This window comes from Xenopus laevis, chromosome 3L (genome assembly GCF_017654675.1).
Source record: "Xenopus laevis strain J_2021 chromosome 3L, Xenopus_laevis_v10.1, whole genome shotgun sequence".
NCBI lineage: Eukaryota > Metazoa > Chordata > Amphibia > Anura > Pipidae > Xenopus > Xenopus laevis.
This window is the reverse complement of record NC_054375.1, coordinates 100,261,673-100,285,466: the sequence shown is the minus strand read 5'-3', so window position 1 is coordinate 100,285,466 and position 23,794 is coordinate 100,261,673. Positions and strand designations below refer to the sequence as shown.

At 39.2% G+C, this 23,794-nt stretch overlaps 1 protein-coding gene across 3 annotated transcripts; it reads left to right on the top strand.

The window, feature by feature from the left end:
* The first annotated feature begins 468 nt into the window (after window positions 1-468).
* On the top strand, window positions 469-22,024 carry rbpms2.L (RNA binding protein with multiple splicing 2 L homeolog). Of its 3 annotated transcripts, none has more exon segments than NM_001094266.1 (8): window positions 535-866; window positions 11,821-11,898; window positions 13,979-14,017; window positions 14,096-14,158; window positions 14,482-14,632; window positions 15,090-15,235; window positions 19,920-19,991; window positions 21,225-22,024. In NM_001094266.1, coding segments are annotated over 7 exon segments (594 nt in total). In that variant the 5' UTR covers window positions 535-812; the 3' UTR covers window positions 19,983-19,991; window positions 21,225-22,024.
* The last annotated feature ends 1,770 nt before the right edge of the window (window positions 22,025-23,794 follow it).

Sequence of the window (23,794 nt, the reverse complement as noted above, 5' to 3'; positions counted from 1 at the left end):
ATACACAAAATGACAACATAGTGATAATTAGAGGTCATTAGATAACGGTTAGGAGGAGCTGTATAAGCAAACACAACGGCCAGGCCTCAGTGGCCCATTAACAAAGCAACATTGCAGAAGTAGTGGGCGGAATATAGTGGCACGGGCTCCACACACACATCTCCCACACGCTGTGGAAGACCAAACCCAGCTCCATTAAGAAACTTCCCGAGCGTAGGTTCATGAAAGTTGAAGTTGAGTAAGTTTTTTCCCAGCGAGAAACAGCTGGTCGCTTGAGAAGGAGATGATTGGCTGGTGCATCTCCCAGGATATACAACGAGGAGGAGGAGGAGGACACCCAGCTGGTTCCATTAGCAGCATCACAGGACGTAGCCCACCCCCCTCCCTATCAAAGTTTAATTGATGGGCAAACTGGAAGCCTGTGCACTCCTCACTCCCTCTGCTCATCCGCCCCTTTTCTTAATTAAGCTTTGACATCAGGCGGGGGTGGTATAAAGCGCTTTCAAGCGCCCTGTTTCTTTTGCACTTTCCCACCTTAGCACTGACACATACACACCTCTATACACCACTCGAACTACTCTCAGCACCCACACACCTCTCTACACAACTGCCGCCAAGACTTGCTGCCAAGGAGCCGACTCCCGTCCCATACAATACACCCACCATACATACACCACTATACAATACTCCCACCATACATACACCACCATACAATACACCCACACAGTGGGAAGGAGCACGTGTCCTCAGCACCCAGGGACCCATACACCACCGCCACCGTGGAGCCCACCGAGGAGTCTGGCTTGTACACCATGAGTGGCCTGAAGCCAGAGACTGAGCACAATAATAATAATATAGAGGAGGAGGTGAGTGGCCCCCTGTTCTTCATACACTTTCTCTCATGTTCAGTGGCCTCTTTATCTAGGGGTTTAGAAAGATTATACCGGGAAGCTTTAATTCTCATAACTGGATCCACTAAACCACTCTCCTAACTAGTTGCTCACGGAGGGTTCTAGTTAGCGGGTTGTATAGAACCTAACAAAGTATATCGGCTCAATCTCTGCACCTGTTACTGTATCACTGCCCCTCGTGCGTGGCTGGAACTACCCACTATAACTTGCCGTGGGCTATTGTATAGTCAGTGTTCCTTGCAACTTTATTTATTCGCCTATATTCTGCCTTCTGAAAGGCTTTAACTTCATTTGGAAACTTGTGTTAAAACTTCTAAAACTGTAGTGCTGTCACTGGTGAAAACAATCTTGAGTGGCCGGTCTCCCACGCTTGGCAGTTCCGACTCGCTACAGGGATCACGTCACGTGGAGGATGCGCCTAATTCCGACCCTTTCATAACCCGTGTGTTACATGTGTATCTTTAACTCATCCTGTATCTTACTGTTTCCTATAGAAGAAGCAAAATGTTGCAGAACCGTTAGTCTGACTCTATCCGCATGAGTTGTAGCCCATTGTATTTAAAATAAATAGAATTGATCTATGGTCGGATGTATTTGTGTGTGAAGTGTTAATGGGTCTCATCCCAAAACATTCCTTCAGCTAAGTTAATATATACGGATGCCTGAAGTTACATTGCACTCAAACGACTGAACCTGCTGAAAACTCCTTATAAGGGAGGTTAGAGGTTTCCCATTGCCGGTGCCTCTCTGTACAAGTGCGTCTAGCAGCATTCTCTTCTAATCTTGCACAACTCCACTAAGTTATTCTAAAATAGACTGGCATCATCTCTTTGTCAGGCAAGTAAACCGCAGAACTGACTGAGTTTTACCAATCCTGCTTACAAGCATACCCACACACCTGGCTGTACATAGAATTGAGACATACCCAGCTCGTACCCCTAACTAAAGGCACAGTGTGAAACGATCCCAATGGATTTATTTTTCTTTCCCAAGTGCGCAATTCTCCAAAGTCTCCAAATGCTCCAGTCCTAGAAACTGAAACTTTAGTTTAGGTACCAGGCGCCTCTTGCTCCAGAATCTGTCAGCTAATTACTTAGATTGCGCTTTGCCAAGTCGGCTTTTGATGAAACTGTGAAATGGTCATTGGAAATCAGCAATAACCTTCGTCTTCTGTAGACCCGCAGCTAGCACAATGTTAATTTTCTTTTACTATTTGGGTGACCTCTATAACTAGGTTTGAGTCAACTTATTCCCTTATTCCTTGCCGACCCTCTCTGCTCCTTACGATTGAATTTAGTCTGCCTGCTTCCAGCCTGCAACTGAAAATATAAATTATCGGAGTTACTGTTTAAAGTTGTACTGTGATGGTTTAATGTTCTTTCATATATACTTTCTGATCTTTCTTTCTGATTTTTAGCAATTCCTGACATTTTCCATTTACTTATGAATACATTGGCCCTCCTGCCACCCGCAACTGTAGGGCATTGCACCTCTACCTTTAATTGTGGGGTCAAGAATAGGGGATAATGGGGGAGGGGGTGTAGATTCTTACTGGCCCATAGCCATCAGTGCAAATGGAAAATGTATGTATTCTCCCTGCAAGCAAAAAACTTTCCAGAAGTAAATCTGCTGTTGTAGTGTCTGGTACTGGAGTACTGTTATACAGTGAAGTATAGCCTATATAAATATCATGTCTCCCCATGGCACAAGACAAAGTGTTGGGGGCCCAGGGGTAGGGATCTAACCCGTCACCAGACTGTGGAAACAGAGGCCTTGGTTTAAGGGTTATCACTAGACTGATCGCTTCTCAGCCTTTTGGCTAAAATCAAGTGTGGTTCTGGGCCTTTTGGCTAGGTACCCCTTCTTATGATCGTCCATGAAGGAGAAACACTTGGTCCTCTGGCCTGCTGAAATCAAGTGTAGTCACACTGGGCCGTTTGGCTAGGTATGGGAAGAAAACCTTGGCACACAAGGCATTAGAGGTGCAGGGAGTACCTTGCTTGTTTATTTTGCAGAATGCAACGTTTCAGGGACACTCGTGCGTGTCCCTGAAACAGTGGAAGGTGCACACCGTCAGTTGTTAATCTTTGATTAGAAGGCTGTTAGTATGTAATTCCCGTGGATACTCCGTCCTGATATCCATAAATCATGTAACTGTATCAGAAGGTGGGAAAACATACAGCAGGCAGAATACTGCTAATAAGTTTTTATTTTATGTCCACACGACATGTTTCAGGCTGCAAAGGCCCTTTCTCGAGTGTCCCTGAAACATTGCATTCTGCATAATCAAACGAGCAGGGTACTCGTGGCAACTCTTATGCCTTGTGTGCCAATGGTTTCTTCCCATAGTGATTTTGAGGTTGCCGATTATTGTGCACCAGGCTAATCTGATTAAGGGTGTGTAACCGTTAATTTCCTTGCATGAGACTTTTGGCTAGGTATCCATTCTTATGATCTTACGTGAAGACTGTGACACACTTGGTCTTCTGGTCTAGGCCGGCAAGCTAAGCTTAATGAAAACAAAGACGCTGTGCTCCTGGGAGGGGTGCTTGATTCATTTTGGGTATTGCACAATGTTCATGTACGTCTTACTTAATCTAGTTTCACTGGGTGGGTGTCCTGGGGGAAGCTTTGGCATAACACAGGGTAGACTGGACTCCCCCTAGCTGCAGGGTGAAGGGGAGTCCATCCACTCATGCTTTTCTTTGGCTTGGCTTGGGACACTTGAGCAATGGCGCCTATGCCTTCGGGTAGGACTCATGAAGGATGATTCAATGTCATCACTAGGCTGATGTGAAATGAGCGAGGAGTTGTAGTGGCAGCTATTGTTACAGACCCTGCACTTTACCTTAATGCAGTGTACTTGGAGCAAAGACTACATACCCTGGCATAACCAGCACCTCTTCAAAAGTCTGTCTGCTTATAGTTTAGAAGCAATTCCACTGAGCCGAGGTGTATATAGGTACAGTGTGGCTTGTAGAGTTTCATCTCTTCATAAAACTGAATGCACCTCGGTAAAAGTCCTGTGCTTGTAGATAATGATTTTTTTTTTTTATCTGACGCACAAACAAAACAATCCAATTGACAAGCTTATTTTGGTGTGTACAATGTTCTCTAAAAGGATAAGTCAATCCAAAAATAATAATTTGTCTAATAAAAGAAAACGCCATTCTACACAAATTTCTCATACACTCATTACAAATTTTCTATGGTTTTGTATATGTATTGCTATTGAAAGCAATGTTTGTCTGTCCCTCCCTATTTTCTGCCCTGGTGGCTCTGACTGTTAATACAATGTTGCAAAAGTCTTGGCTCCCCAGTAAAGACAGGTCTGGTAATCAGCTGTCTTGTCTTGCGTTGTATCAACAGTCAGAGCCACCAGTGCTGAGAATAGGCAGGGTCATACACTGCTTTCAATAGCAATACATATACAAATAACTTAAAAACCTTAGAAAATTTGTAATGAATGTATATGGGAAAGTTGTTTAGGATTGTTTTTTCTTATTAGGCAGAATTATTTTTGGGGTTGGCTTATCCTCTAAGACTAAGTACAGGGGCTGGGAAAAGCGCTACAGCAGCAAAAACTCCAGTACGCTAAATATGTAGTAAAAGAACACTGCGACTTTTTCAGGACATCAGCCTGACTTGTATGAAATCTACAAATTTTGTTCACCTAGAGAAGAAGTGGAATTAATTTTACTGCATTTCTAAAGATTTTTACTTTGTGGGGGGAAGGCTGTTTACAATTAACGATTGATAGTTCACTGTATGGGAATGCTGACTAAATGCATTTTTAATTAATGAGCTGGACTCTTTACCCTGTGGCCTATTTGTATATAATCTGTATTTCCTATTCTGTATGTTTAGTATTGTACAGTAGTGCAGAATGCATGTGCTTTATAAATACTTGCTAATCACTTTTGCACTGAACACTCTTAGGGAAAGTTGTTTTTTTTTTTTTTTTGTTTTTTTATTAAGCACAGGACTGACCAGAAAATTCAATTGATTGGTTAAAGGGTGGTTCACCTTTACTTAAACTTTAGTAAGTTATGGAATTTATTAAGTTATAGAATTGGTCTTCAATATTTTTTTGTTTTTTAATTTGCCTTGTCTTTCTAGTTTTCAAAATGTGTAATCATTCATACCATGTAAAATAAAAAAAACGAGGGCAAATTGTCTCTGAATATCACTCTACATCATACAAACACAAGGTGAGCATGGGCCCTGTTAAGGGGTCAGACACTATATGACCACTCTTCTCCATCCAGGATGGGATAGCCTGGGGGGTCGCTGTCTCCACTTCCTCATCTGATGTAACATGTTTTGGCCTACATGGTGCACTGACAGATGAAATATTTTTTGACTTAAATGTAATATGAGTAAACAAAAAACCTTTGGTAATATAGTAATATAGTGTATAGGTTTAATGTATAAAATGTGTTTATTCACGAATATCACTAATTGAATACATGGAGTAACTAGAATACATTTATTTCACTATTTTTATATTTTAATATTGTTGTTTTTTATACCTTCACTATTTATCCACTTTTAATCACTGTTTTATTCCCTATAACTTATATGGTAACTTATTAGAATGAATTCATTTAGTATTATAATTCGGGATTCGAAAGTATCCAATAGGATGCTTTGGTATAATTGAAGGGAATACACTTATACTAATTATATACACAGGTGTTTAACATTGGACACTCTATTTAATGGGATATCATGTGACATATTTTGAACTCTGATGAAGTGCCAATAAGAGAGGGCACGAAACGCATTAGTTCGCACCACTTACCCACTGCCTGTTATCACTTATGCAAGCTGAATAAAAGCCGCTTTTCAAAGAATTAAGTGTGGCGAGTCTTGATGGGGATGGGCCAGCGCTGAACAGCGATACACAGATTTTGCCTTGTAAATACCGGCTTGGAGTTGCCGGAGTATCGCGAGAGCTGTGGCCGAGACGCCACAAGGAAGGGTGAGCTCCGTTCATTACATTCACAACCCGTGTTTCTCCTGTTACCAGATGAAATATTTAACCTGCCTAAAAAGGACTACAACAAATATTAATGATACACATGTTTAGGTTGGGGTCAACCCTGCAGCAAACGTACCCAAAACCACAAGAACTTTGGGCGATTTAGATTCTAGCTGGTGGGAAGGCATTGCGGGGAGTTTAGTCGCCCAGCGACAAATCACCTCTTTGGGCGACTAATCTCTCCGAATCTCCATGTGTGTCTCTGCCCCAAGTGTCATACAATGGCCAATTTTAAGCAACTTTTACTTTAGTGTTTTTTTTTTTTTCTTTCTGGCTCTTTCAAAAGGGGTATTGCTACTTTTTACTATTTTTCTTTTCACTCCACTAGTCCGACTTGTTTTGAGATTGGCCTTTAACTGCAGTTAACTATTTCAAAAATCTTTGGTACTTGCAAGATGAATGTAATTGGTAGTGTTGTGTCACTGTTCTTACACTGGATAAGAGGCTGTTCTGTCCTGTGTGCTTATAACAGGAATGAATAGGTCTGTCCATCACTGCGCACATAGGTTGGGTTTTCATTTTTGGCCTGAAATCCACCTGCCACTGCACAAACTCTGTGGATCCCCATTACTGTCACTATTCTTATGGGACAATTGTTTTTTTTTCTATCTGAAACCTGTTTACACACAAGAAGCTGTTTACAGACTATAGGGATTTCAGATTAATAATCAATTGCAGATGAAATACTTTGCATATCTATTTAACTTGCCAATGAGGGTTGCTTATATTCCTACTGTGATTAGTAGTTTTTTTTTTTTGTTTTTACCCTTGGGGAAACTTAAGAAGACTTTAAAAATAACTTGGGAGAACATTTCCTGTGTTCTTTATAACCACAAAAGCAATTTGACTTCATGCCCTATAGCTGTACTGGCTTCATTTTTAATGTGAGTTAGAATTTTGTGCACAAGGGCATGTTGAAGGGGGTGGGCCAAGGACAAATAAGGTGCATATTGAAGGGGGTGGGCCAATCATAAAAGTTTTCTGTATAGACCTTAATAGCCAGCATTCTTATGTTATCACAGCAGACCCCCAATAAGTCTCTGTTGTAGGACTGGCCATTTTGCACTACTTAAATGTATTTTCCCACTGCGCTTACCCGGAGCATGCACAGTGAAAGCCAGTTATAAACCTCTCTAAAATATTTGTCTTTTAGCTGTTTATTTATTTTTTTGTTTCTTTATAAACATATGTATTTGAGGAAATTATCCCCCCCCTTGAAAGCTTTTTCTTTTGGATAGTTTTGTATTTTGTATGGTCTGACCTTGTTGCTAATGTAAAATCTGTTTTACATCTCACCGTTTAGACACACTTCATCTACCTATTATCTCATTGTTTTATGCTGTGTGTGTGTGTGTGTGTGTGTGTGTGTGTGTGTGTGTGTGTGTGTGTGTAGTGTGGGGGGGGGTCTAATGAGAGCTGCTCTACAGTAAGTGTGCCTGGCTGTCCACTTTAAGTTATGGTAAAAAAAAATTCCCTTCCCTATGGTTAGTTTAGTCCCTGTGAACATTGTCCCTTGGAACACATCCCTATTGAGGTGCTAAGCCTTTAAAGACTGCAGATGTTGGGTTAATGCAACCTGTATTTGGCGTGCCAGGCTGCATATGATTCACTTTTAATCAAATCTGAGTGGCTGATCCAAGGGAAGCATGTGGCATGGATAATCTGGTTTGTCTGAGACGCTAGTACAAATCCATATTTGGCTAGATGCTTTTGCAGATTGCAGCACCAGGTTAAAGTAAAAATATAAATGTCTTCATGTTCAAAGTTTTGACAAACAAGCAAAAACTTCATGTTAAGTAAATCGTTTTATGTGCATCACAAAATTCCATAATGCTGCAGTCCGCCTAATTCATAGCTATACTGCTTTGCAAAAGTATTCACCCCCTTGGCTTTTTACCTATTGTACATTCAACCTGTAACTTAAATGTTTTTTTCTTATTTTATGTGATGTATCTGCACAAAATAGTTGAAGTTGGTGAGGTGAAATGAGAAAAAAATATAAGTGTAATCTTAGATTTAAGTGTCACATGATCTGTCAGTATAAATACACCTTTTCTGACATGGTACCACCACAAACCTGCCAAGAGGGCCTCCCACCAAAACTCAGACAGGCAAGGAGGGCATTAATCAGAGGCAGCACAGACCAAAGGTAAGGATGAACGAATTGCAGAGTTTCACAGCAGACACTGGCGCATCTGTCCATAGGACCACAATAAGCTGTACATTCTGTAGTGCTAGGCTTTATGGAAGAGTGGCTAGAAAAAAGCCATTACTTCGTTTAAAATAAGGAACCACATTTTGAGTTTGCCAAAAGGTATGTGAGCAACTCCCTAAATGTATGGAGAAAGGTGCTCTGGTCAGACGAGACTTAAATTGAACTTTTCAGCCACCAAGGAAAATGCTATGTTTGGTGAAAACCCATCACCCTAAACACCATTGCCACAGTGAAACACGGTGGTGGCAGCATCATGCTGTGGGATGTTTTTCAGCAGCAGGGCCTGGGAAACTGTTCCAGTAAAATATGGATGGTGCTAAATACAGGGATATTCTTGAGCAAAACCTGTCAGTTTGCCTGTGATTTGAGACTTGGACGGAGGTTCACCTTCCAGCAGGACAATGACCCAAAGCATACTGCTAAAGCAACACTCGGTGGTTTAAGGGGAAACATTTAAATGTGTTGGACTGGCCTAGTCAAAGTCCAGACCTCAATCCAATGGAGAATCTGTGGTCAGACTTGAAGATTGCTGTTCACAAGGGAAAATCATCCACCATGAAGGAGCTGTTTTGCCTTGAGGAATGGGCAAAAATCCCAGTGGCAAGCTCATAGACTTATCCAAAGCAACTTGCAGCTGTAATTCCCGCAAAAGGTGGCTCTACAAAGTAGTGACTTTAGGAGGGTGTGAACAGTTATGCACGCAGAAGATTGGTTATTTTGTCCTATTGTTTGCTAAACAATAGAATAAAAAAAAATCTTGCTGTAGCCATGTTCTGTAAATGAAATGGTGCAAACTCTCAAACTATCAATTTCAATTCCAGGTTGTGAGGCAACAAAACATGAAAAATGCCAAGGGAGGTGAAGACTTTTGCAAGGCAATGTACATGTAGTATGGCTTGCTGGTACTGTACAGCAAACTGTTTGTTCGCTTTAGCCTTTTGGATGGAAGAACCAGCATGGTATCGGGATACTAAGTTTAATGGCATTAAATGTTTCAGTTTGTAAAAAATCTGTTCCATCTTCTGGGGCTAACCGCTTCCATTATAACATGTTTGCGGATGTTTTCATTTGTTGTAGCAAAAGTTTTGGAACTGCCCTGCTGGGAGGGTTGTTTTTTTTGTATATTTTTTTTATAGCAAGTTCATAACTAGACATTGCACTTGGCAAAATCTTCTTGACCCAGATAAGACAGATCTATGTTGCAAATCCATTGATATTGCATGATAAATCTATACTTGTGCAGCAGCTGCTGGTTCAATCTCCATTAGACCGTTGATGCACTGGACTGCCTTTTGACTTTTTGAATGTTGTATAGTAAAATCTATTTCTATGCTTTGACCTTGATAGTATTGCGTTTGAGAAACATAACCCTAAACATTGCAGGTTTCTTAAAACAAAAACAAACCAGTATAACAAGACATATAAAGCCTTGTGAGGGATTTATTCTCATTTTTGTGCCATGGGATAAATATAGAAAAACTGTCCACTTGTATGTACATAAGTCCACCCCCTGCTTTGTCTGTGAACTCAATGCACACAGTGCTTCATAAAAGCCATGCCATGCACACATGCAGGCCTGGACTGGCAATCTGTGGGTTCTGGCAAATGCCAGAGGGGCTGCTGTAGAAAGTTACCATAAAGTGGGCTGGTAGGAGGCTGTGTGGGCCTCTGTGTACTTGGAATGACAGGGCCTATTTTGACTCCCAGGCCTGCACACATGCTAGGTTACTTTAGTCAATAGACAAAGTTGTGGTGTGTATATGCCAATGCAGTAAGATTATATTTAAACTATCTGTTGGTGTAACTGTTCCAATGGTTATAGAGCCAACATACCATACATGCACTTGTGAAAACATAAAGGTCTGCTAAAATGCAAAGCTACAACCACTTTGGATGCTCTGCTTGGCCTTGTAGTATATAATTAAATTAAATATAGTCTATGGTGTCTGGCTTAGGTGAAGTCTCCTTTCAAAAGGAATATTTTTTTTTAATGGGAAAATGGGCGATATAAAGATGAGTTAAGGGCAAATGAAATGCATGGATTAAACAAGTGGAACGTTGGGACCATGAGAAAATATCTAACTGAATGTTAATCAGTGCATTTTATTTTCTTTAGTTAGCAGTTCTTTCTGAGTTTTTTTTTTAATTTTTTTTTTTTTTTTTGAAATAGCAACTTATACCTTAACACTGAATATTAAAGGAGAACTATTGGATAAATTAAATAAAACTCTTTTGTAGGCCATATCATACTATATGGTGCTGGATTTACTTTTGGATTTAAATTGATATTCTTCAGAATTAGCCCCTTTATTGAACTGAAATAAGCACAATAGGAGTGGTATAGCCAATCACAGCCCTGCAGTCACACAAGCAAAGACAGGCTTCAGTTCTTGATCAGGTCAGCTTAGCTGCTGATTAAAGCTTAGTCCCTTAACCAGTTTACTTTGAAGAACCAAGTGCTGGAGTAATGAATATGATCAGTTTGTCCCTTACCTGGTGGTATATCTATAGTATATACAGCTAATGCAGTATCTTTCCTCTCACCAGTTGTAACTGGCAGACCATTACAACTGGCATTGTTCCAAGTGATGGGCAGTTTTTTGAGTGCATCTGGTGGCAAATTGGTTCAAAGACAGATTTCAGTCTCTGATACAAACTGACACTCTTTCCAGACCCTCCACACAATACATTAAACAATTCAAGGCCAGTTTCACATCCTACAAACGCTAAAAACGATGCATAGATGTGTCTTTACTAACAATCAGGTGTGTTTTCGTTACATGTTTAGCTTTCATTTGGCTGAATGAGGTGTGCCTGTTACTATGTAGTCATAGGCCACCTTCCCCCTAATCATTACTGTTCATCCCTCCTGCCCAACACCTGTCACATGCTGTTACTTCCACACTTGTTAGCAGCTCACTACTTAAACCACCAGGGATGTTTTCTGTCTCAGAGAGAACAAAACATTCTGCGTCAGGGCTAAACTCTCCTGAAACCACTAAAATATTTACCAGTTCTGTCAAATCAAAGTACAGAAGGCATGCTGGCTTCCACCAGAGAGGCTGGAATAGGGCTGCAAATTGGGTTAAACTCTTATATATGCATGATTGCTTTTGTGGCCACAACTTCCCTACTTCAGCCTAGCAATACGGGTTCATCTAGCTTATAATAGATCTAAATGTTAATCAGGGTTTAGTCTTTAGGTATAACTGCACTGATTGAAGCCTACACGGCTATGGGTTTGAAATAAGATAAACTTGTGCACCTCCATTGCTAAATTGGAAAGTGTCTGCTTATTTATCTAGGAAAAGACTTTCTGACTTTAAAATCTGACTGACGCTAGGCTTCATACATATGCAGCTACCATCTCTACTTAAAGGTGTATGCTTAAAAGATCAATTAAAGTTTCTGGGCACCCCCAGCTGCAGGTTAATTTTCTCATTGCCTTATCAAGCAACACAAGGACGGGAATAACTTAAAGGAGAAAATGGTTCTCAGCCTTCTCTATGTGCTGGCAGCAAATCTGTTTATTTAAAAAAAAATAATTTTAATCAGACCATTGCTTCTGTATCAAGTGAAATTGCTTCTAAATCTCTAATCGTAACAAAAGCCTTTGGTGTATTTATTTTGTAAAAATTGTTCCCTTTCAGGTACGAACTCTATTTGTTAGTGGGCTCCCTATTGACATCAAACCCAGGGAACTTTACTTGCTTTTTCGACCATTTAAGGTAAGCTTTTAACTGTCCAAATTATTTTACATAAAGGATTGCACCATGGGTCACTTTACAAAGTAACAATGGTTGGTTTGGTTTGTTTTTTTACATTTGTCTTTGTTTTTCTAGTCTGCATTATGGAGCTATAGGCAGAACTATATGATTAAATATATAACATTAATTTAACTTCCCTCTAACTTACCCTACTAATGCGTCTTCCATTGAAAAATGTAGGTTTGACCACCCTCCCCTGCAGCATTTAAGATTCCAGTTACTGTTTAATGGCTTTAGCGTTAGACCCCTTGCAGCCTTAGAATCTGTTTTCAGTATGATGTAGGCAGTAATAGTGTCAAATTGAGCAAAGAAGGTATGTATACAAATAAACTCAGACTATTCACTGTCTTTTAAAAGAGATGTGATCATGTCCCGTCCGTGTAGTTTTCCCTTTGTTTAAATTGTAATATACAGGTATGGCATCACCTATCTAGGAAGTTACAAATTAAAGACCAACTTTAGACCTTAATAGTAAATTAGCTGCATGATTATATTGTTGGCAAAAAATCCTATTTGGTATGTGTAAATGCAGTTTAGCAGTTGTGTGTATGGTACTACAAAAAATATCCCTTATCTTGAAAACCCAAGCATTCTGGAAAATGGATCCCATATTTGTATTGTCTGCTTGTACTTAAAAACACCATTATCTTCATCATAAAGTAATTGCTTGACTCTGCACACCGATAATCAAAATATGGCCATGTGCAGGGGTTGACTTGACTGCTTGCTCAATATGCAGCAGCCATTTGTTTGGCCAGTTGTTTATAGGATATTTTTACTGAGATTACAAAAACTGGTGTATGTCAGGGAGCTCTTAAGTTATCCATAAGAGACCGAGCTTTGACTTGCATTGTGTTTTTAAAAAAAAAAAGCCTGGGTTTTTGAAAATTTTGATGCATGCATACTGTATAATCCAGGAACTCTCCTTTATAAAATACAAGTGGACAAATGTTTGCTTTTGATTGCAGAACTACTTGGTTGAATGGGTTCAGTGAAGACATTTTAGCTGCCTATAAAGTTTATATGTTGCTAAACATGTGTTCAAGTGTGCCACTATCACTAGTCTTAGTTGTAGGTGCTGACTCTTAAGGTGGCCATAGACGCACAGATAATATCGTACGAAACGAATTTTCGTCCGATATTCGTTGCGTGTATGGTGGAAAAAGAACCGGCCGATATCGGCAGAAGACTTGGATATCGGTCGGCTCGTCGATCCTACACGTGTGTATTGAAACGAACGATCTTTCTTGGAAAGATCTTTTCCAAGAAAGATCGTAATTGTTACGTCTATGGCCACCTTTACCTGCACATATGACATCTTTCCTTCCCACTGAAAGACAGGTGAACTAAAATTGTGTGGTTCTAATAAAGGCGTCCTATCCCTTTGCCTTATGCTTTGAGCTCAAGGGAAATGTGCCATGGGGATGGGGTTGCAACATTTGACTGGTTCAGGAGCCCTTAGGTCAAAAACAGGTAACTGGTTTATTTTTTCTTTCCTTTTCTTTGCCTGAGCTGGGGGTCAAACTGCAGTGAAAGGTACAATTTCAGATTCCACCATTCTGACACGTTACATATTAGACTGAGATGGGCAAAATTGATTTGGATTCTAAACTTTAAAATGTTCCAATTTCCTTGCTGCTGTTTTCTGTTATGCAACGAACACTTTTCTTAAAGCTGATTAATGCACAAGGGTCTGTACAATCTGGCATTTTAAAGAATATATACCCATCTCAATTTCTTCTAAATCCATCCTTAAATTGCACAGCATAATCACATCTCTCCACACTGACAGAGCACAGCCTTAGGCACTGCTGGGTAGTATGGTAAGCACTTAAGTTCTGCTAATGGGAACCACAGCACCACCCCATTGCAGAGGGTGCAGTTACACTCAAATCTGCAGCTTGTCACTGCTGTCCCTGATGGTCCTACAGACCTGCCCTTACCTAGTGCCCAGCACACCCACCTCCCTCAGTGCTGCAATAACACCACATGCTTTGTTTATCCTTCTGAATGCATCTTTAAAATGTTCTACTTTTTATAGGGTTATGAAGGATCATTAATCAAGCTTACCTCAAAACAGGTATGCATTTCTACTAGATGTAATTGTGTTGGGAAAGTGTGACTAGGTCCTAACTTTTTTTTTTCCCCTCCCCTTTAGCCAGTTGGCTTTGTCACATTTGATAATAGGGCAGGAGCTGAAGCTGCAAAGAATGCCTTAAATGTAAGTAATTTGTCCTTTAAGTCATTGAATTGTTCAGTTATCTTTAAAGGGGAGCTAAAGTCTAAAATGGAATAATGCTGCATAAGCACACAAGTTAGCAATCTGTTTCCAGGTTAACCAAGGACCTAAATACATGCAAAATCAGAGGGTCCTTAGCAGTGCTGTTTAAATTCCAACAAGCCACATGAATTATATTCTTCCTGCTAGAGCGAAGCAGGGTTGGTAGAACTTGTCTTATTTGCAGCATCTTCATAATGGATTGTAGGAATAAATAAATGTGTGCATTAACAAGGTGTTTTTTGTGGGTTTCCCCTCCTTTATAGGGCATCCGGTTTGACCCAGAGAACCCACAGACCTTACGGCTAGAGTTTGCCAAGGCCAACACAAAGATGGCTAAGAACAAACTAATGGCTACACCAAACCCCACAAACCTCCACCCTGCACTTGGAGCACACTTCATTGCACGAGATCCATGTGAGTCCTCTGCATTTCTCCCAGAAAAAAATATGAAGTATCTGGTCACAATGTTTGTAACCACAAGAGAAATAAGAGCAGAGCCTATGTAAGTCTCCTGGCAACAGTTGGGTGGACTGATGGGCATGAGGTTAAAAAATGCATACACTTTACTGGTGGAATAAAGATTTATTGTAAAATTATTTAATTTTTTTCCATTTTGTAACCCCAACCTAACTTTTCCACCTTGTCGTCATTCTGGCTTGCTAATTGACTTTTATTAAGAATCCACTATTGCAGAATACAGACACTCATTTTCTTGGAACTAGAGATGATCTATTGGTCTTCATGGCCTTACTTTACATATTGTAAGGTATAGCATCATGGATGCAGAATATGCCCTGATCTTTTGTCTTGTACCACTTTCAATCAGCTATTGTTTGGTATTAAACCTGCTTTTTTTTTTTTTGGTTTATAGATGACTTAACTGGGGCTGCGCTAATCTCGGCTTCACCAGAGGCTTGGGCTCCCTACCCACTGTATACTGCGGAACTTGCTCCAGCCATCCCACATGCTGCTTTCACATACCCTGCTGCTGCCGCTGCTGCTGCACTTCATGCCCAGGTACATCAAAATACTGCTGAAAGACCAAAGATATTATCCATTATGAAATTCATACATTTTTCTACCACAGAATAGATTGGAAAATGCTTAAGGTACTTGAAATATAAAGTTAAATCCCAATCAGCTGCCTTTCCAAATAATCATTGCCACCTAGCAGCAATAGAATAGCACTTTGTATAAAAACTGTGGCTTTTTAAGTAAGCAAAATGGCAGACCCACTGTTAACTGAAAACATCTCATTACTAAAGGCAATACTGCCTCTTTTTAAACATGTTGCCAGTAATGGGAAAAGGGCTGCATGGATGATTGTCTTTGATTACTTTAATCCACTGTACTGTAACTGGTGACCATACACAGGCAATATAAGGTGCCCCCATCACAAATGTGGTCCTTGCTTTGATGGTTTGGCAGTAGATTACAACAGGAATACAAACCATCAGCGCAATATCGTCTAATTAGGGGGGAACCTCACCAAATTCGCAGATCTTTGCACGGATTTCCTTAACCTGTAAAACTAAAGATCCAGCACTTTAGGTACCCTTATCCTAGTTTTATAATATCTTGCTGGTCTTATAAACACCCAGGTGCAATAAGTGTCTGCACTTTAAAATCTCAAGATTTTGTTTAAGCTGTAATATATACATTAAAATAGCTAATGCTTTCCATTTCCTTGTGTGCCCATGGGTCGTGAATTGGATTCTGTAGGTTATTGCTGTGCAAGTAAATGACTAACCTAGGTAATGCCATTTGGTTAAACATTACAATCACCTTGTGACCCTACAATTTCCCAGGGAGAGCGATAATCTAATCTGAAGTAGCCCTTATTTAACCTCTGTTTCTTGTAAAATGTAGGGTGCAAATCTGCTGTTAAAAGTAGGTTGTTTCAAATCTTCATATTCATATATTTATTTTAGCTGAATATCTTTCTTATGGCATAACTGTAGTTTTCACAGCTGTCCTAAATTGCTCAGTTATAGTGAAATGGGTTTCGGTGGTGGGAATTGTGCTTATAAACATACCATAATTCCTTCCATTATATGTATTTAATATCTGAAACATCTCTAACAAGTTGCAATGAGCAAAAAGCTTGGTTGGTCCTAAACTTTGTTTAGTGAGTTTATTTTTATTTATTTTTTTTTTTTTTTTTTTATCCCACCAATTTTTCCTCTATGTATGCATTTGTACTGAGGTAGCAGCCCTGGTGCCATCCCTCCTGCTCCATGCTTAAATCTCATACCTCCCAAATGTCCTGTTTTTTAGAGGGACAGTCCCTCTTGACAGCTCAACTGGAAAGTCTCGTTTTTCTCTGCACTGAACAGCCTGAAAAAGAAACACATTTCTAACTTGTTTTTTAGCAGAGAGCCCAGAACAGCCACAGCTTCAGATAAGATACTTTTGTAACAATTTCGAGATCAGCAATTAAGTAATTGTAACAATACAAGAAGGTCCCTTGTGAAAAGCTAGACTCACATCTTAAAGGGCAATTCACCTTCATTAGCAAAACTGTAAACTGAAAAAAAACACATGTTCATACTTTCATAACCTGCCAAATTTTGTAAAATTAACATTGTTATTAGGGTGTGGCCACAAATGGGCGTGGCCAAAACATTTTACGCCAAATAGGGTTTTATGAGAGAATTTATACACTGTGGTAAACTTCTCTGTTTTGGCTTCAGTAGGGAGTAAGGTTGCCACCTTTTCTGGAAATAAATACCAGCCTTCTTCTAATCTTGCTGTTGGGGGTTTTTTTTTTTTTTTTTTTTTTCTATTCACATTTGGTATAAATAGTGCTGTCCAACTTCTCTGGTACAGAGGGCCAACATTTTACTGGCCTATGTGGTGGCAGGCTGATGATAGAAGTCGGAGTTGGCCACTTCCCCTTTTAAACCACACCCATGTTACCACAAGAACTTAAGATCATATCCACATTAACGGTGGTAGCACACCAAAAAAAACCAAATGGTTGGTGCTCACTGCAGGGAAATCCCTCATCACTCATGTATGTGAAAAATTGAAGTTATGTTAAAAACATACCCTTAAATCCATAGGCCTCATTATCCCCTGTGGATAATGCAACAACCCCTCAACACATGATTTAACACTTTAGGGGCCCTTAACAATTTCCAAATGCTAACAAACCCCTAACAGGCTTACATTCCACAGGTAGCGTAGGGCAAGCAGAGAATGGCACACACTAGCAGCACTGGGCAAGCAGAGAATGGTACACACTAGCAGCCCTGGGCAAGCAGAGAATGGCACACAGGGAGGGAAGGTAGAACAGAGTAGGAGATGGGGAAAGCTATCATTCTAATATGTACTACATACAGTGACACAGTGCTGGTGCCCCATTAGCATTTTGAATAAGGTGTGAACAATGGGGGCAGTTTCAGTCTGGGTCTCGGGTGTGAACAGCACAGGGTTTTAGGATATAAACAATAGAGGTGTCACAAGTGAACAATGCAGGGGATCACAGGTGTGAACAACACAGGGGGTTAGTCTGAATTTGAGGTTTAAACAATGCAGGGGCCAGTTAATCTCTGTAGTGATACCTTTTAAATCTTGCATATGGTAAACAGACACAGCATATGGTAGGCCACAGAAGGGAGGTCGTGGGCTACCAGTTGGGACAGCCCTGGTATAAAGCATAATTTTTACCAACCAGTCTAGTCTAGGGAACTTTGTGGGGTTCTCTTGTGGTCTATTCCGTAAATGGAGCATCATCCATTAAGGCTACTAAAGATTGTTTTGCCATCAGTTCTGGTTTATGCTAGCAAAATATTACTCCATTACACATGCCATAGTATAAACTTCTCCCCAGCAGAGATTTGTCATTTCTTGGCAGTGGAATGTTATCTTCTGCCCCTTCCCCCTCTCTGCTACAAACACTCAGGACAGAAAACATCTGTCTGAAATAGGTTTTTTGGATATAGCTGTGATATCCCCAGATTATCAGCTCTTCTTGGTCAAGGGGTTTATTTTAAACTTTAATTTTGCTTTATCTTGTTAGGATTACATAGTATATTTGATCTAATAATCCTGTGCTGCTAACAATTCTTGTTTTTCACTTGTTGGTTAGTATCCCTCCCTAAACTCGTCTGGGTTTTTCTCCTGCTGCAGATTGTGGTTCTGGCAAGGACTTGTTGACATGGCTTCTAAATAAATTTACAATGAAAATTAATCTTGCAGTACCACCCTATTTAAAGAAAAATCCCCACAGCAACAGTTTGTGCTCATTCCACATGAAGTTAACTACCCAGAATTCCTTCATGTGCAAGTCTTTGAGAGAAATCACACAATAATTTAGATATCTGTTTGGCAAATTATCTGCGGTAGCTAATAAAATATATCTACCAAGTAGGCCGTTCGTAAAGTATGCTGTCAATTCTAGCTTTGTCCATCTGATTAAGTTATTCCCCCAACCTGTAGTAAATAAAAACTGAGTAACAATCTCTTTCCCTCCCCTCCCTTCCATGGTTTCTTCTGAAGTTTGTGTATTTGGAATCCTAGATGAGATCTTCATTAACACAAACTAAGACTAGAATACTACAGGGGCAATGTAATACGTCACAGAAAATTAGCACAAATAAGTGTTTGCATTGTCCAATGTGATCTCGATTAGACAGTTGTTGTATATTTTAATTACATATTGCACACTCAAGATAGGTTTGCTCCAAATGATTATGGTATATTAAAGCATAATCAGTAAAATGCTTTATTACATATACTACTCGCTGGTGCAAACAAATTTCCATTTTCTCTTCTGTCTAAAGAGGTTGCTAAAGTTTCTAGTTTTGCAAAATTGATCTTAAATTTGCACAAAGTAAAACTTAAGACATTTCTATAGTGTAGACATTTTTTCCTGTTAGACTTATTACGGCCCCCCCATATGTAGAACATGGCTATTCTAGAATGGCCTTTTTATCCCCATCTTACTGGCTAAATCATAAAATGGCAAGTCACTTGGGGACCCTGGGTTGGTAAGTTACCCAAGACCGCTTAATGCTATGATAGTATGACTGCATATTTAGTGTATCTTAATCTTGCCATACAGTGACCTCAACATTAATGAACAAACTATTTGCTCACTTATGTTTTAAATTTAAAAATTAAGATAAAAGGGGTGGTTCAACTTAGTATGTGTTGGCAAATTCTTAGCAACTCTTGATTGGTGAGAAACATAGCATCAAGAACAGATTTATACTGTATGGTAAGGCTACAATCGGTCTCCACATATATAAAGGACAATACCTAACTCTAACCTTAGTTCAGTAACCACATTATTACCCTGTTGAGCCCCGGAGCTCCATGTTATACCCTGTGGGAAATATAGTAATCCCACTTTGACCAGGTTCTCTCATGTTGGGGGATTTTCCCTCTAAGCCTGGCTGTCATTTCCTCCATCAGTTACATCTCCCGAACCCGTGTAATCACTTCAGCAATGGTGGGGCTCTCTATCGATTTAATTCTTAGCAACTCTTGATTGTATATTTGAGAATCACTCTACATCACTTTGAGAATCACTCTACATCACTCTAAATCATTAAGTCAAAGGTGAACAACCCCTTGTTACCAAACCCCTAATCTCCAAGTAACCCAAGAGCAACAGTTTAAAATGTACTGGGATAATGGCTTTGCAATTGACTTGCACTGACTGTATAAATTCTCATCTGACTGCCTTTTCCAGATGCGTTGGTATCCTCCATCTGAAGCAACCCAGCAGGGATGGAAGTCTCGTCAGTTTTGTTAGAACTCTTGGGTAAGATTTATTATACTACATTATGTGCAAGGAAATGGCAACCAGTAATGCTCTGTCCCCTAAGCTTGTATGTAATATGATCACAAGGGTCAGAACTTTTTTTTTTTTTTCTTCTCCATGTCAGTCTTCTATATATCATGCCACCTATCATTCTAGCCATTGCCTGGTTTGACAACCTGCTATGCCATAGGTCTAAACTACATTTAAATAGTCTTTCACTGGTTGGTGAAATGTAAGGCACCCCCTGACCCAGTGAAATAAATTGCTAAAGTGTCTTTCCCCCAGACTGGTGCTGTGACTGCATTTTAATTTTCGTGTCGCAGGCATTCTCTTGTGCAAATTCATGTTTGCACATGCATAGTAGAAATTTACTCTACTGCACAAAGAAATGGAAGATATTAAGGTAAGGAGATGCCATCACAGCACTTTTATAGGAGAAAACTGCACCATCCCAAGAGTAGCACAGGCCTGAGACAAAATTCCCTGGGGGATGACTTAACATTTTTGCCCTCATTGGTAGTGTCCCTGTCTGATTTGATTCTTGACAAACTACTTTGGTTAATCCTAGAATAATCAGGATGGCTTGTTGAAATTGCCCCTCCTAAGCTCATGTAAAGTAAAAGTCCTTCTGTGCAAACTGAATTTAGAAATGGGCCACTTGTGTATGAATGAACTGGTGGCATGTATGTGTCCAAATCAGTCTGACCCATGTGCTGATCAAATTCTTCTGCACTTGAATGACCACCTTATCTCTCTGGTCAATTCTCTTGGGCAGGATCGCATATTATAATTATGAATTGATGTTATCCAAGCTGTAACATTCGCCCTCTCTGCCTAAAGTTTTAGAACATAAAAAAAGTGAATAGAATCAGTTCCCCTATGAAGTGTGGTGACCTTTTTTTTTTTTTTTTTATAAATGGCCCAAATAGTTAAATGTAAAAATTTTTAAATTTTTTTTTTTTTTTTTTTTTATAAATGGCCCAAATAGTTAAATGTAAAAATTTTTAAATTTTTTTTTTTTTTTTTTTTTTTTTTTTTTTAAGCATGCCGACCTCTCCACAAACATTCTTGCCAGATTGTTTCCAAGCTTGGCAGAATTGGGAATTGCAGTTGTATTACTATTCAGTTCTAGATAACTATCTGTTTGGTAATATGTGTAATGAAGACAGAATAGTGTTAAACATTGTAAATCTGGTGTGGCCTAAAGCTGTTTTTCTCTTAAAACATTTGCAGGTTCCTTTATAATTTTTTTTTTTTGAGGATTTCATTTTGCACTCTCCATGAACTGATGTGCCAACTAGTTTTAGTCGATCTAACCCATGGACCAGTCATCCAACATTAAGATGTTTTGGTCCACTCCTTTATTCTTCAATACATCGGACTGATTCAGCTACATCAAAGAAAAAGACTGCATAGGTTAAAATGAGCATGGCTGTTGCCGTACAAAATAATGTACCATTCATTGGTGGGCATGGGAGGGTTTGCATGTTTTCTAGCATGAATTAAATGTCTACTTGATGTAAATGTTACATAAGGTTAGAGGTAAAAATCATTTTCAGGATTAGCTTTTTGCTTCTGTAGAAGCTTGGTATTTCCCAAGCTTCCTTCTACTAAACCGTTAAATTGCACTGTTCCCCACCCACCATCTTCAGTTTTCATGTCTTTAGTTTTGTCCTTTCATTTTCATTGGAGAGTTTTTGTTCTTGCCATGTGTAATGCAACCTTAATGGGAAACAGAGCAAAAGTACCAGTATTTTTGTAACATGTTAATAAGGAGATATTTATGCATTTTTTGTTGGTTTTTTTTGTGTGATAATTAAAGAATATATTAAATCTATAAGTTAATGTTATGAAGCTTGCCGATTCTGTATGGTTTGTCTGCTGTACTTTATGAACAATTGTGCAACTTTTGTGTTCCATTTTGCATTCTGCCTGATATTTCAGTATTATGAAAGATGTCTTGCCGGTACAGAGATGAATTTTCTCTTGCTGAATTTATGAGAATGTGATAATGGATTAAAAAATATATACAAGCTTGTGTGAAAGCATAATTTTTTTCAAACAATTTCAGTTACTTCAGACTAACGTTTTAACAGGTACTTTTAATCTGTGCTGTGAATTTTCTTAAGTGCTTGAAACATTTTCAGTTAAAAAACAAAAAACAAAAACAAATGTACAAACTGGTAGATAAGTTATAAAGTCCTTTTAGCCGAATAATTGCAAATGGTTTCTTTCTAATATCGCCAAATTTAGTATTTTGAATCGAGCAGCAAATTAAATAGGGAAGGGACACTATATAACCTAAGTGTACTCTAGTGAAAATTACACACCATTCACTAACTGTTTTGTATGACATTATGGAGATTTGGCAGGATTATACACATTTGTCTGGATAGTGTGAAACTCCATCCAAGAGATTACCAAGGGGGTAGAGCATGTGAATCAAATATAATTCTTAACTGCAAAGGGTATGTTTTGCTTTCCTGCAAAAAACACCTTGTGCATCAAGGCCGGTTTTTCCTTTTCAGAGTAAAGAGTTGCACTCAAAAGTAAAGTGCCAGCCCTGCTCGATAAAACAGATTAAGGTGAAGACATCGGAATGTAGAATATGCTGGGGCTGTTATGACATAGTACATAGGCTTCATTTTTGGGCCCCTACAGGCTAACTTTATGCATACTGTGCATCACACTGTTAATTAGCAAGAAATGGCAAGATGGAAATTGCAAAAATGGCTTTGCTCTAAAATGGGTGAAGTTAGAAAGGGTTGGTAAGGCTTAATTGTGGGAGGGGCTAATTTTAGTAAATACCCAACCCATCACTCTATACATAACTACTGTTTTGATTGGTGTAGGCTGAAGCCTATAACTGGGATAACTAGAGAATTTGAGGCAGCACAGTGTTGGACTACTTGCCCCTGGAAACCCAGCTGTAATCCCGGTCAGGCCAGTGATTGCATCTTTCTTGTGTTTTAGAAATTGCCTTGTGTTTAAATGGGCTTTATTTTTCATATTAAAGCAGGATTTCAAACCAAAGATCAAAGCTATACAAAGAAGCACACCTATACAACATGTGGCTAAATGCACAAAAATAAAATCTAGTTTAATTGGTGATGCCACCTAAACAATTTACTAGAATACGAACAAGTAAATTAAACCAAAACCAACAACCGAACTACCAAAATAGAAATTGCCTTTGTAAAGGAGCATGTCAAAATGACATCCAGTGGTATAGGTGTTAAAAATTCTCAATTTCCCATGTGGCCCAACACATTCGACTTTAAACAGTCTATTTATTGGGGCTCAATGAATTCAGTCAAGTCACTGGCCTCCCAATATAGTTAATTTTAACACCTTAACATCTCTAATAACCCTCTGCCTCTATCTGTATAGACAAATATCTATTATAATATTTTAGCACCTTGCCCTCCTCTCCTGCTTCTGTCCTGTATCCATTGTTTTTTTGTTTTGGATGGCTCTTCTCTTAACCAGTCTGCCACTTTGGGAACAAAGCAGCTTTCCCCTAGATTGAAATAAAATGTATAAACTTAAGATTCTATACTAGTGACACTTCATTGTGCACAGTCTCATCCTGATGTTGTTACTCTACTTTATGTACAGTAGAACCAAATTTTACATTTTTCAGAGGACCAGAAAAATAAGTCAGGGAAATTTGTAATGCATTGTATATGGGTGGGAGACCACAAAACATGGTATAACATATGGAAAAACTTTACAATCAAGCCTCAATTTTATGTATCCAGCTCTAACTAACTCTAAAGGGAATAACATTCTACAAATCGCTG